The sequence below is a fragment of the Ursus maritimus genome, unplaced genomic scaffold (genome assembly GCF_017311325.1).
Source record: "Ursus maritimus isolate PB19 unplaced genomic scaffold, ASM1731132v1 scaffold_3, whole genome shotgun sequence".
NCBI classification, from domain to species: Eukaryota; Metazoa; Chordata; class Mammalia; order Carnivora; family Ursidae; genus Ursus; species Ursus maritimus.
In genome coordinates, this window is record NW_024425563.1 from 27,880,053 (window position 1) to 27,895,594 (window position 15,542).

The window sequence follows — 15,542 nt, forward strand, 5'->3', positions numbered from 1 at the left end:
CTGATAGATGGGGTAGCTTTCCTCCGTGTGGTGAGTCAGGCTTATAGTTTCTTCCGTTTCGTTTTATGGCTCTCACTTCCTAGAGCATTGGAGTTCTCTGCATTTGGCTAGCAGATAGTAAAAAGGATGAGACGGCATACCTGTATCTTCATCGTTTTTCCCCAGAGTGATGCTTACCACTTCTCTTCATATTCCATTAGCTAGAACTTTCATATGTCCCTACTTAGATGCAAGAGGAGCTAGAAAATACAATCTCTGTCTGACTAGCTGCTTCTAGCTAGTTCTGTGCTAGGCAAAGCACAAATCCTAGTAAACAGATGATCAGCTGTAGTTTGCCCCTGTAGCCAAAGATGAAAATAGGTCTGTTACCCTTCCTCCTACACATAGAACACATTCGCTTCATCTCAAGGGAATCAACCCAAAGTTTCATCCAGGCCAGAATCCAGCATCTCTGTCAGGCCCAGCTGTGGCTCTTTGCAACCTATGAACTACTCCACCTCCCCTCCCCACCCTGCCCTAGCACCAATCCAGTCTACAGCAGTGGAACAGATGTAGGCGAGCTACAATCAAGTAGCCCATTTCGGCGGGGGGGGGGGGGGGGGGGGGGGGGTAAAGTGAAAATACATAGCAATAATTGTCCAGGGACAAGACTGAAATCCTGTCTTGCAGTGTTCAGGATCTCTTGATTAGACCATTGTTCTGCATCTGAACAAGAGCTCCTTTGTCCTCTATTCCTCCTGGTCCTTTAGGCTCTACACATTGGGAGCTGCTGCTTGTCTGTTACCATCTGCATCAATGTAGAGGACATAACCACTTCATGCTTGTGCAATTTGGGGACCTGGAGACTGTTTTACAGTCATTGTTAAAACTAGGTTCAGGACTTATCCACCAGTACAGTTCTTTTGTAAACAATGTATTTCCTATGGATGGACCTCCATTTGTTACATGTGTCAGTGTTTGTCAGGAGAAACAGACAATTTTAGGTCTTTGAAAAGGAGGAAATGTAACCCAGGGTATTAGTTCCCATGTGATAGAACCGAGCCAACAAAGACATGACAGTGAGTGAACCCAGAGACTGACAAAATCAGAAAACGTTGGCACATCTCAGGGATAGGAGGGCAATGAGAGGAAGTAAGATCATCCGATAGTTTTGAACTCTGCTCTGATAAGAAACTATGAACTCCCTGAAGGATCTGAGCCATCTGTCTTCTTTCACCTTTGAGTGTCCCCACATAATGGGTCCTCACATGTTTAATTGAACAGAGATAAGCAATAAATTCTTCCACTGACTTCACTTAGAAGTACCCATTAGGAAACTAAAATGTGGCGGAAATGATGGTATTCAATAGTGAGATGATCCTTAATTTGCGGATAAGATGCAATTAGTTGTTTTGGGACCTTATTTAGTGACCCGTCATCAGCATTTAGAGAATGAGAAAATTTCCAGAGGTTTTCACTTAAATATTCTCATCCTGTATAAGACTTTTGGGGTTTGAAACAATACCAATTTTTGTGTAAACATAGAAAGAATTAGAAAGGAATAAAGTCTGTAGGTGGCTCATGCCAAAATAAATTTGGGGGGGGGGGGAAAGGATGTGGTAGGGAGAAGGAGAAAAAGCTTTCCAGAATTGCTAGGGGAATGGCTGCTACAGCTTCAGAGGGTGGGGGATAGACAGCCCTTCGTCTTTGTTTCTTTTTTGGAATTCTCCTCTAAGTTGATAACAACATTGTTTTGTCTATTGGTTTGAGCCAAAAATTATTATTTTTTTAACTGTCATTTAAGAATCTGTAAAATGTTCCATTGGATATTTTAGCAGTCAGAAAGGACTAATTCTATAATATCATTTTTTTAAAATATCACAAATGCCGTTTTATCTGTTACTGGATGTGCCTTTATATGCTGAAGCGTGTAGATATGCTGGATTCAACTCCACTGTGGCTTTTAGGATAGGCTTGAGAAAAGTCTCAAAATAGTAGTTGCATTTAACAACTGGGAGGTTGAGAATAGTTTAAGAAGCTTTTATGACTGTTGTCTTTCCTAGAGAGAAAAAGAGCTTTGCTTGAAAATTTGTCTGTGAATAGTTCCACTTATACATGAAATGAAGGCTTTTGTTTTTTGGCAGAGCGTGCCAAATTCACTTGCCGCGTTTTGTTGTTAAGAACATTTTAGCATACCTGAGTGTGTTTCTAATTCTTCATTTATATAGAAATTTCAGGTTTGTTTACTTGTCACACTGGTTTAAAGTAAGAGTGGATTAAAATATACACTGCATTTCATATCTTTATCCTTCAGAATATAGTCCTCCCATTTAAAAATGTGAAGGCTTGGATACATGCCATGTCTAAATAATGTTACGACTGACTAAAGTGGGGAAAATATATCGTTTTATGTACAGGCATACCTCAGAGATACTGTGAGTTTAGTTCCAGAGTTCTGCAATAAAATGGGTATCCTGATGAAGTGAGTCAAATGAGTTTTTTGGTTTCTCAGTGCATATAAAAGTTATGGGTACACTATACTGTAATCTGTTAGTGTGCAATAACATCATCTTTAAAAAGTATGTACCTTAATTAAAAAATACTTATTACTAAAAATGCTAAATATCTTCTGAGCTTTCAGGAAATCGCGATCTTTTTGCTGGTGGAGGATCCTGCCTTGATGTCGATGATCCTTGACTGTGCAGGGTGGTGGTTCCTGAAGGTTAGGGTGGCCATGGTCACTTCTTAAATTGAGACCACACGAAGTTTGCCGTTATTGATCGACTCTTCCTTTCGTGAACGATTTCTCTAGCATGCGATGCTGTTTGCGAGCATTCTACACACAGTAGAACTTCCTTCAGAGTTAGAATCAGTCCTCTCAAACCCTGCCACTGCTTTGCCAGCTAAGTCTGTGTGATACTCTAAATCCTTTATTGTCAGTTCAACGGTCTTCACAGCATCTTCATCAGGAGTGGATTCCATCTCAAAGCACGTCCTTTACTCATTCACAAGAAGTACCTGCTGATGTGTTCCCATGAGACTGCAGCCGTTTGTTGTGTGACTCTGCCTTTCACTTGAACACTTACAGGTCATTGCAGGGTAATTAATTGGCCTCATGCCAATCTTGTTGTATCTCAAGAAATAGTTGTTCAGTCCCATCGTCAGGCTCTACTTCTGGTTCTCTTGCTGTTTGCAGCACATCTGCAGTTACTTCCTCCACTGAAGTCTTGAAACTTCCTAAAATCATCCAGGAGAATTGGAATCAACTTCTTCCAAACTCCTGCTACTGTTGATATTTTGACCTCTTCCCATGAATCATAAATGTTCTTAATGGCACCTAGAATGGTGAATCCTTTCCAGAAGGTTTTCTATTTACCTTGCCTAGATCCATCAGAGTAATCATTATCTACGGCAGCTTTAGCCTTACAAAGTATGTTTCTTACATAAGACTTCAAAGTGAAAATCACTCCTCGATCCATGGGCTGCAGGATGGATGTTGTGTTAGCAAGCATGGAAAGAACATTAATCTCCTTGTCCATCTCCATCAGAGATCTTGGGTGACCAGGTGCATTGTCATTAAACAGTAATATTTTGAAAGGAATCTTTTTTCTGAGCAGTAGGTCTCAACAGTGGACTTAAAATAGCCAGTAAACCACGTTATAAACAGATGTGCTGTTATCAGGGCTTTGTTATTCCATTTACAGAGCTCAAGCAGAGCAGATTTAGTATCATTCTTAAGGGCCCTAGGATTTTTGGAATGGTAGGTAAATGAGCTTTAGCTTCAAATTAAAGTCACCAGCTACATGAGCCCCTAATAAGAGAGTCCGCCTGTCCGTTGGATGCTTTGAAACCAGTAAGTGACTTCTCCTCTCTAGCTATGAAAGTCTAAGATGATCTCCTCTCCCAATATAAGACTGTTTCGTGTACATCGAAAATATGTTGTTCAGCGTTGCCACTTTTATTAGTTACGGAGATTGGTTTCTTTCCTTAAACCTCATGAACCAACCTCTGCTAGTTTCAGACTTTTCTTCTGCAGCTGCCTTACCTCTCTCATCCTGCACAGAATTGCAAACAGTTCGGGTCTTGCTCTGCATGAGGCATGAGGGAATGTTGTGGCTTATTTGATCTTCTATCCCAACCACTGAAACTTTCTCTGTATTAGCAATAAGGCTGTTTTGCTTTTTATCACTTATGCATGCCCTGGAGTACACCTTCAATTTCATGCAAGAACTTTCCTTTGCAATGACAACTTGGCCCACGAGACCTAGCCTTCAGCCTATCTTGGCTTTTGACATGCCTTCCTCATTAAGCTTAGTGATTTCTAGATTTTGATTTAAAGTGATACGGGTGACTCCTTCTTTAACTTGAACACTCAGAGGCTATCATAAGGTTATTATCTGATCACAGATCACCATCACAGATAGAATAATAATGTGAAAGTTTGAAACATTTTGAGAATTACCAAAAATGTGACGGAGACGCAAGGTGAGCAGATGCTGTTGGCGAAACGGCACCAGTAGGCCTGCTCAACGCAGGCTTGCCACAGACTTTAATTTGTAAAATGTGGTGTCTGTGAAGAACAACACAGTGAAATGCTGTAAGATGGGGTATGCTTATACATGACGCGTATTATCGGAAGAGTAAGCTTTGTGAAGCTGTGGGGCTATGAAATAATCACTTGGTAATTTGGAAGTTTTGTTAAGAATAATTACTTTGTTTCAATCATAATATCATCTTCATAGTTTTGAAAACATGTCATCAGGGCGAAAAATCCTTTGGTATTGATCTAAGACAGAAAATGTGCTATGATGCCAGTCTTTTCCATCTCTTATTGAGTTGATTTCATTCAACACTATTTTACAATGAAAGTATTAAAATACGAGTTATATTTTTGCTGCCTAAAATAATTGGTTTTACTTTCTTAAACATGCTATCTGTAATTTCAAAAAATATTTCTCTCTGAACTTTTGTCCTGAGGAGTTTAGAATAGTCTTGAAATTATAGGTGACTAACAAGTATTTCTCAGCTGTCAATTCAGCTGCAGCCTTTGTGCTCTTACCTCATTATGAAGTGACACAGGAAGAAAACTCGTTATGTGATAATATGAAAACACATATTTGTCAAAAAGATAAATGAGTCTGTATTGAAAACCCATCTGTTGTGGTGAGAGTCAAATGGCTTAGACACATTTGGGCATGATACCTTCTTTTTAAACAGGAAAACATAGAAAAGATTTCCGTTTCAATCACTAGGCACTGTATTGTGCACTTAAATGTTTTCTTTTTGTGTCTTTTACAGGTGATATTATACCCAACGTCTAATAGCTCCAAGTCAGCTGAGTTGCACCGAATGATAGTTCCAAAAAATAGCCAGGACTCGGACTTAAAAATCAAATTAGCAGTACGAATGGATAAACCGCCACATATGAAACATAGTGGGTGAGTGTGTACTTGAAGATCTTTTTCTTCTGAATTAGTGGATTTAATTTCAATGTTTCACTTTTGTCAGTTTACTGACAGAGTCAGTATATCATGGAATTTTCCTCCAAAGTGACATTTATGGGATAACTTAATTTTTTAAACTCCTAGACACCTTTAGATCTAAACACATGGGTATTTAATTAAAATAACTGTTTCCATGCTAACATAACATTGGTAACGATTGCATGGTATTTTACAACATTTCTGTGGATAAAGAGTAGTGATAGATGGAGATAACTTCTAAGAGATACTTTCCAAAACATAATGATGGTTGAAACAAGCATAGCATTCAGGTCTCTAGAAATAGTTAAACTTTCTTAAAATATATTAAAGCTAAAATGTCATTCAGATATAACCCAGGAGGCTGTGAAAGTTGTGTCAGGGAGGAATGTGAGTGTTCATCCAATGTGTGAGTGGAAAACTACATCAATACTGGAGGAACCGATGCTGGTGGGTAAGCCAGACCACAGAGCCTGTCTCCTGGGGACTCCTGTGGGCCAGGGTCAGCCCTCATCTCAGCCAGGGTTCTTTATCCCTTGTAGTTGGTGAGGTAACAGGTCTGGATTCTTGAATACAATAAAATGAGTTTGTTAAAAACCTGGGTCTTCCTAAGATTAACACTATTGGACTCACTACAGTCAAATCCCAGCACAGGGCTTTTAGTTATTAGGAAAAAATGTGACCTTTTTTTCACAGTGGAGAGAAGCAGTTGCTAAAATGGCTCCCTCTGAGATTAGCAACCAACATAAGAGTCTAAGAAGGTGCTTTCCTGTACGGAGAGGTGTCGTCTGTGGGCTTTGGAGCCAAATCACCAACACTGTGGCTGAGTTAACTGATGAGTCAATAAGATAAGGAGTTTTTGGATGACTAACAGGGCTAAGGACTACATTGCTTCCTTGGTTTGGATGGGCAACGTAAGCAGAGTCAGAACGAGTCTCACTGATGGGAAGAACAGCTCAGAGGGTGGGCTCTTTGAAAGGAAACCATAATTTGGGTAGCCCATACTATGGCATCTTCAATGTAGTAATGCACAGTAAAGGCCAACCATGACTCAGCTCGTAACGCAGATTGAGTTCTGGGATTTAATAGAGTTCTGCTCATTCCTTCGTCTGCCTGCTCACCATGGGTTTATTTAGCAGGTATGTATTGAGCCCTTACTCTGTTCTTCCCAGAGCAAACCTCAGTGGTGTACTCTCTCTGGTCTAAAGGAAGTGGCTGGTCAGGGATTCGGGCTTGTGTACAAATAATTATAATAGTGAACAATAAGTGCTCCAAGAGAGGAATGGGAACTGGTGAGAAGAACAGCTGATTTTACCTGCAGTTAGTCATGAAAATCTCACAAGTCACCTGACTTTTGAGATAAAACCTGAAGTATGCATTCAGGTGGGCAATGAGGAGGAAGGTTCCATTCACATGACATAGCATATTCATGGGCAAGAAAGAGTTCTGGAAGGACTTTCAAAGCCAATGAAGACAAGTTGGGTGCAGCTGGCATAGAGAGCTGTGAGAATCGAGAGCTGGAATACTACTTCCCCAAAGTGCTTAGAGACGAGTAGAGTCTAGGGTTAGACATAAAGGAACGTATGTTCCCGGCACAGTAGTTATTTCGCTACTATTTTTATATCCATCTCTTTTGATGAAGGGCACCATAAGAAATCGGAACCTGTGTATTATAATTCCAACGTAGTCTTTAATTTGCAAAGCACCCTGGTGAATACCCCTGGCACCTTCAAAGTGTCCCAAGAACCAAGATTAAACTTGAGGTTGGGCATGTGGCAAGTTCTGCAGCCTTTCACTTCTGTGGAAAGAAAGCCCTGCTCTCCTCTTTGGCAACTTCTTCCTTTAGAATGCTCCAGGGCAGGTGGGACCATCCAACGCCCTGCCAAGACCTGATTTTTTGTTTTCCTTTTTTTATTTTTTATTATTAATCCTTTGCACTGAAGGAGAACTGGTTTATACCTTACCTCTGAGCCCCTAAGTCAGGAACCCCAGGATGGGTCTGGAGCTGACTTCTGTCCAAGACTACCGGTCAAGGGGATCATTAAAGAGAATATATCACAGCCTCTCAATTTAATATAGAAAGCCCAAGAACTCACTTTGGATTCAGATCAGGAATGCTTTAGATCCAGCCAGGTGGATTATCATCTGCCATCTCTAAAAGATACCAACAGGCAATTCTAGACATGCAGATATCTCTGCAGTTTATAGTATAGTCTCCTTCTACTAGCAGTAGAAGGAAAGAATTCTAGAGCTGAAAATACCTGTGATGCTGTTCTGCTAGTTGGGGTGTTATGCAGCATAATTAAGAATATCATATTCCGTAGGGGCGCCTGGGTGGCACAGCGGTTAAGCGTCTGCCTTCGGCTCAGGGCGTGATCCTGGCGTTATGGGATCGAGCCCCACATCAGGCTCCTCTGCTGTGAGCTTGCTTCTTCCTCTCCCACTCCCCCTGACTGTGTTCCCTCTCTCGTTGGCTGTCTCTATCTCTGTCAAATAAATAAATAAAATCTTTAAAAAAAAAATATCATATTCCATAGTAGCGATTCAGTAAAAGCTAATTTAATGTCCATATTGGATGTAATAATAATGACGATGGTCCACGAGAATTAAAGATTTTCAGCATTGCTGTAATAGCAGTGTATCCCTGTGGGCAGGTCAGGTGCTCTAGCACAAGCAGCTGTTTGGGTTCCTTGGTGCTTGTGGAAACACATAAATATTTTAAATATCACCCCTGTGAATATGGGCAAACATGATTTGACATCATAACTGTATTCATCTCTTTTCTGCAGTGTTTCATAAATGGATTTTACTGAGCTTAATTACATTTAAGAAGAGAAAGTCCACTAACCTTTTCCTTCCAAGTACTCCCTCATCTGCCAAAGCGATAATAGGACAGGAGTAGTAGATTAATAGCGGTTTTCTTTGGGGCTGGGTTGTGTTCTGTCAATAATTCATCCTATAATGAATAATTAACAGAGGAGTAATGAATAATTGAAAAAGAGACAAGAAAAGATTAATTTATCTTTAAAATATGGCAAACCCCTCTTCTAGAGAGATTATCAAGTGGATTAAACAATAAATTGGGAGGGTTATGGATTTTTATCTTCAGAGCACTTTTGAGAACTAGACTTTGAAATCCTCTGGGTCTTTAGTTATAAAACCTGTTGGATGTTCTAAGAATGTGGGCATCTCTTATGTGAACCATTATAACATGTAAATAGATGAATATTCATCACATATATAGCACCTGTGTGGGCCCTCAATACATTTCATCAGTGTTTATTTTTTGTGCCCCCAACTGCACTGTGAGTTTCTTAAGCATATTTGAATCCTACTGCCCTGGATGTATGCCATCAAGGATAGGTATTAATATAATGTGCTGATGAAAATAGTAGTGTGCTCCTTAGAGTTTTAAGGAAAAAATGGCAGTAAGTTGCGTTCCTAAGTTGAAACGCAAAGGGTTCTAAACACAAGTTAGAGAATAAAGTATAATTTTAATGTGAAAAATATCTAAAATAAATGTGTTTGGTTCTCAACTGTTGCATTTTTAAATAACCTTTTTATAAGCAGAAAAACATATCTGATAAAAAGCTGATGTTTCTAGGGGCGCCTGGGTGGCACAGCGGTTAAGTCTGCCTTCGGCTCAGGGAGTGATCCCGGCGTTCTGGGATCGAGCCCCACAGCAGGCTCCTCCGCTGGGAGCCTGCTTCTTCCTCTCCCACTCCCCCTGCTTGTGTTCCCTCTCTCGCTGGCTGTCTCTATCTCTGTCAAATAAATAAATAAAATCTTTAAAAAAAGAAAAAAAAAGCTGATGTTTCTGATAACCAGTCCATGACTAGACATTATAATTTTTTAAAAATAGGATTGACTGCATGTTTAGTTTGGATAAAATAAACACAAAGATGATTTCATCCTTTTAAAACCAAACTGGACATTACTACATGACACAGATGTGATTTTTTTTTTAAAAGGGTCCGTTTATTTTTTTGGAATATGTCCTATAAACTAATTATATAAACTCATATATATCTGTTAAATGAATTAGCAACTAGGTTTTGAATGGCTAAATAATTCATATCCAGTTTTCAAATTTATTTGCCTCCTTTTTTTGGATAGCTGGAAGACAGAAGTGTTCCTGAACAAATGGACTATCCTTTAGCATAGCCTAGTGGCTAAACAACAGTATTAACTTAAAATCTCAGAATACGGTTCCTGTTTTTATTAAATAACATTTTCCTAATTCAAATGTTACTTTCTCAGTCAAAACAAAGGTAAAATAAAATGGAATTAAATAAGACAAATGACTCTAATGACAATTCTACAATGGTGAAGGAGAAAGAAGAAAATTAAGTTGTCACAAATACATAGAGGCAGACGACCAGGATCTGCCCGAGGTCTGCATGCAACTGATTATTTTATAGGAAAAAAATGAATGAAGACTTCATGAGTGTAGAGCTCTGTAAGAGTTTTTCACAATTAAGAGCTGGTAAGGTGAAATATTAGCCAAATCACTGTCCCATAAGTCTCCTGTTTCTCTTTGTGCAGAGGCATGCTTGGCTATTTAAACATTTGTTGATCAAACATATGTACTGAAATATTTTATAATTGTCACTTATAAAAGTCTCTGTTTACTTTATATGATAAAGGTTTAAAAGGCACTAGGCCTGTTTCTTGCTGCAGGGGAGAGACCGTACGTAGCAGCTTCCAGCAGGAAAAACAGTGTAAACACCATCCTGGCTGCATTATTGTTGTCCTGTGCTTTTCCAGGGAGTCCACCAGCCATGTGTTCAGGGGCTAGGGTGTCATGCTGTCAAACGTGGCATTTACTCATGAAATGACTGTACTCCAGTGAAACTGCGTTGTTGATGATTTTAAGGCTTATGATCTTCAATTAGTTTAGGGGATAGTCTCATGATCAAAGAGAAGGAAATCTTACTTTTGTCAGGTGGCATTTGCTTAGAGGGTCCAGGCCTTACAAAAAGGACAGGTCTGTTTTTTCCCTGGAAAACATTGATTCTCGATTTAAGTTGACCTTTTAGAATGATTTTCCTACATGTCCTTGTCTAAAATAACCATGTTTTGACATTTGAACCTATAGGTAGGGTTATTTGCCTTCCCAATGTGAATTTACCTTATTCTGACTTATTCTAATTTCATAGAAATCCCACTTCTTACTGCCTTGCCAAAACTTCTAACGAAGTATTTGCTAGGATCTTAATAAATCATCCTTTTTTCCAAATACAGCTTTCAGAAGAGAAGTCTGTCTGTGATACTTTATAAACATCGGTGTAACTGTTGTAGAATGATAAAAAGAAGAAGCCATAAAGCCAACTTTGTTTTTCCAAATACCTTATATTCACGTCCCTTTCTGTATGCTAATTTAAATCATTAAGAACTTTATATTTCATTTTAATTTACTAGTGACTAATTATGTAATAATGGTAGAAACATTTTCAAGCATGGCTTTAATGATCACTAAGCTAAATGTTTTAACTTATACTCCCTTTGTAAAACTTCTCTGATTTCTCCCGTAATAAATTAGTTTTCCTTTAACTTTAGGCTTAAATGTGGCTTTCTGTTCAACACCCTCTTATTCTCAAGATTTTTCTCCAGGGCGTAATATTTTAACCTACGTTACTTTCTTCTTTTTCATGCATCAAATAACTATGCTCTTTTCCTTTTTAAGTATCCTTCAGTGTCCTATCTGAGCATCTAAAAGGAAATCAGGCCAAAAAATTGAAAGTGAAATATGAGGATTTTTAAAATTTTCTTTCAGAACCCACCGACCATATTCATAGGTTATCCTAATTAATTTGTAGCATTAAAAAAAAATTACAGTGAAAACTATTTAAGAATACTATATAATTTTATAAACAGTTAACATACAGAATTATAATAGGTCAGTTCCATCTCAATTGATGCCTTACCATAAAATTTTTGTACTATGTACTGATGGAATAGTACTTTTTGTTTCTTTGCACACATCCAGAAGTTTTATAATATTAACACTGAGTGTATAAAGCAAAAACCTTGGGCTCGTTAAGTGAGCCTTGTGGGAGGTCAGGAAGAATTTGGACTTTATTTAAAGATACTTGCTTTTAGCTCATTGCTCTGATACGTGTAGCTGAGTGGTGGTGCCGATGGAAGACTGTGCGTAGTAGTTGTGTAGAACAAGTACCAGTGTAACAGCCAGGACACCTGTGCCTGTGGTCCCAGGTCTGTCGCTACCGTGGTGGCGGGGGGGGGTGAGTCACTGCACCTGTCCTGGCCTGCTTTCATCAACTGCTAGGGGGACATCTGACTAGGAAATTTGAATGGCCCCTTCAGCCCCCCAGAAATTTATGACTTATCAGATCATTTCCTCCCTCACCTCTCTAGGGTATATTCCACTCATTCCGTGGTGTGCCTACACAGAGACGGTGTGCAGAGTTCAGGGTGAATAGAGGTGGTAGAAGGGAGGACACCTGGGAAGATGGGACATTTGGGGGTTATTTGAATCTTCTCAAGATAAGGGAAGTATGAAGACTGACTGAAACATCAGGCTGCCTTTATGTAAAATGAATCTGAAAAATACACTGTAGTTACAGAATTGCTTGTATTTTGATAATAGTAGTGAAAAAACAGATGAACGTAGAGGCGCCTGGGTGGCTCAGTCAGGTTAAGTGTCCGATTCTTGATTTCGGCTCAGGTCATGATCTCAGGATCGTGAGATCCAGCCCCACATCGGGCTCAGCACTTGGTGTGGAGCCTGCTTAAGATTCTCTCTCTCCTTCCCCCTCGGCCCCTCCCCCTCCCTCTCTTAAAAAAAAAACAAAAACAAAAAACCCAGAAAACAGATGCATATAAAACTTCATAAATGAAATAGACTAAATACACTAAATAGAATAATGCAACTATGGGTGAAATTTTCTTTATTTTCCAGATTTTACTGTTATGATCAAAGAATGCAGTTATCAAACTAAAGATCAAATAGATTTTCTTCTAATTAAAAATAGAAATTTGTTGTGCCAAATATCTGATTGTTAGGGAAATTCATTTGAGAGGATTCCTTAAGGTGAGCCTTGAAGGACTGTTGTCCATCCGATACTTAAAGGGTCAGCATGGCTTAGGAACATGAGCTCTGGAGCCAAACCACCGGCCTTCACATCCTGGCTCTACCAAATTAATAGCTGTGGGACCCTGGGAAAGTTAGGAAACCTGTCTGTGCCTCAGTTTTCTCATCTACAGAATGAAAATGTTAGTAGAACCTACCTCATAGAATTGTTCAGAGGAGTATTTTTTTTAGCATGCAGTATTATTATATTGGTTTTGGGTGTACATGGTAGCTTTGAGAATTCTATACTCAGTGCTCATCCTAAGTGTAGTCATCTGTCCCCATATAATGTTGTTATGGTATCGTGTAATGCCTTACTTTTCATCTCTGACTTATTTTATAACTGGAAGTTTGTACCCCTTAATCCTCTTTATATCACTCATCTTCTCCTCTACTTCTCTGGGAGCCAGAAGTTCTCTCTATTTTAGAATCTAGGTTTTTTTTCTGTTTGTTTCTTTTTCTTTTTTTAGATTCCACATGTAAGTGAAATCATATGGTATTTGACTTTCTCTGATATATTGCACTTAGCAGCATAATACCCTCTAGGTCCATCCATGTTGTTTCAAGTGGCAAGATCTCGTTCTTTATAGATGAATAATATCCTATTGTATATAGATACCATTTTCTTTATCCAGTGCTTGAGTTACTTCCATTTCTTGCTATTATAAGTAATACTGCAGTGAACATAGAGTACCTAAATCTTTTCCAATTAGTATTTTCATTTTGGGGGGGTAAGTATCCAGTACTGAAATTACTGGGTTGTGTGGTATTTCTATTGTTAATTTTTTGAGGAACCTCAATACTGTGGCTGCACCAATTTACATTCCTACCAACAGTGCACGAGGGCTCCTTTTTCTCCAAATCCTCGCCAACACTTACTTCTTTTTGATACTAACCATTCTGACAGGTGTGAGTGATATCTCACTGTGGTTTTGATTTGTGTTTCCCTGATGATTAGTGATGTTGAGCATCTTTTCATGTCTTTAGAAAATGTCTTTTCTGTATGCCTTCTTTGGAAAAATGTGTATTCAGGTCCCTTTTAAAATCAGATTATTGTGGTTTCATACAAACTTTAGTATTCTAGTTCTCTGAAAAATGCTGTTGGTATTTCGGTAGGGATTGCATTGAGAGTTTTTGTAGCATGGACATTTCAGCAGTATTCTAATTAATGAACATGGCAGATCTTCGCGTAAGTTTGTGTCATCCTCAGTTTCTTTCACGATTGTATTATAGTTTTCAGAGTACCAATGTTTCACTTCCTTGGTGGTTTATTTTTAGGCATTTTTGATGCAATTGTAAGTGGGATTGTTTTCTTGATTTCTCTTTATGCTACTTCGTTATTGTATAGAAATGCAACAGATTTCTGTATATTTTGTCTCTTGCAACTTTACTGAATTCGTTTATTCTGACAGTTTTTTGGCTGGGTCTCTAGGATTTTCCTCTATGTAATATCACATCATCTTGCAAATAGTGACAGTTTTACCTCTTCCTTACCAATTTGGGTGCCTTTTAGTTCTTGTCTGACTGCTGTGGCTAGGACTTCCAGTATTATGTTGAATAAAAGTGATGAGAGTTGACATCCCTGTCTTCTTCCTGATCTTAGAGGAAAAGTTTTCAGTTTTTCACCGTTGAGTATGATGTTCGCTGTGGGTTTTTCATATTTGGAGAAGTAGTATCTTAATGTGTACAACGTGCTTACAGGACTAGCTGGCTAGCTCACAGTAATAATGTGTTGTGGCTATTGATAAAACCCTAAAGAAAGTATATGTTTGAGTTGAGACACTTAATAAAAGAAAGAAAAATAAACATTAAATAATTAAAATATCAAACAAAACAAAGACCAAAAGGCCATGATCAAAAATGCGGATATGTGAGAGGAGACAGAACAGGACTGGGTGGAGTGTGCTGCTTGGGCGTCGGAGGAGGAGGACGTAGAGAAGGTGCTTGTGGACCATACTAAGGAGTGAGTACAGCCCCACCTGGCCCTGCATCCTGGAAAGGGAGGAGCTTTGGTAGTCGTGTGACACATGAAACCAAACACTTTGTTTACTTCTACCTGGGCCAGCTGGCCATTCTGCTGTTTCAATCTGGTTAAAAGCAAGGCCGGTGTCACACACCCAGTGAGCCATCCAAGAACAGGGACTGCACCCCAAGTTCCAAATACCAGAGACTGAAATCTTCAGCCTTGTCTAAGGGAACCCCTCAATTTTGAACCTTTATTGTGTTTTGTACAGGTCATTCTCTGTGCAAATTTGTTGTGGCAATAAAACAATTAGTAAAACAGCTTACATTTGTATTTTCTGTTCTGTACCTGTCTGCCCCATGTTTTTTTCTTCTCAAAATCCATTCCTTTAAAAAAAAAAAAATCTTAGGATTTTTTTAGCTAAGAGAGACATAGGCATTAACTACAATGTGTTCAAATCTAGGGTTGAAGATGACCTATCACTCAATCTTGATGGGAGGGGGCGGGGGGGGTCAGTCCTCCAGTCTTTGAAGTTAGTTTCTATGGGATATAATAGACGAGCCTACTCACTATTCGAGTATTTCTCACCCATTGTGCAACCATCATGCCTAGAAGAATACCACTCGGAAGTGCATGTCAGGAAATGGAATGTTCCGGGCCTTGGGTCTCAGGTGGTGTTGATGAATGTGTAGTAGAACTCCTTTTCTAAGCTTCCTATGGCTGTGAGATAAGTTGATAATAAGTTGAGCTGATGAGAAATTTGTTGGACTCTAGGTTATTCTCCTCCTTTTCTTCCTGCCTTATCCAAAAAGGATGCTCTAAAGATTAAAGGTGGTATGTTTGGGTTTTTTTTTAAGATTTTATTTATTTGATGGAGGGAGAGGGAACACAAGCAGCGGCAGTGGGAGAGGGAGAGGATTCCCGCCCGACAAGGGGCTCGGCTAGATCCCAAGACCCTGGGATCAGGACCTGAGCTGAAGGCAGACGCTTAACAACTGAGCCACCCAGAGCCCCCCCCCCCCCCCCC

At 39.2% G+C, this 15,542-nt stretch overlaps 1 protein-coding gene and 1 pseudogene across 3 annotated transcripts in view; both read left to right on the forward strand.

The window, feature by feature from the left end:
• CADPS2 (calcium dependent secretion activator 2) overlaps window positions 1–15,542 on the forward strand; it is a 528,567-nt gene that overhangs the window by 301,097 nt on the left and 211,928 nt on the right. For all 3 annotated transcript variants that reach the window (XM_040644062.1, XM_040644063.1, XM_040644064.1), the window contains exon 8: window positions 5,278–5,417. In XM_040644062.1, the coding sequence (XP_040499996.1) occupies window positions 5,278–5,417 (140 nt within the window). The remainder of the gene's footprint in view (window positions 1–5,277; window positions 5,418–15,542) is intronic.
• Window positions 13,727–14,647, forward strand: LOC103676667 (annotated as a pseudogene).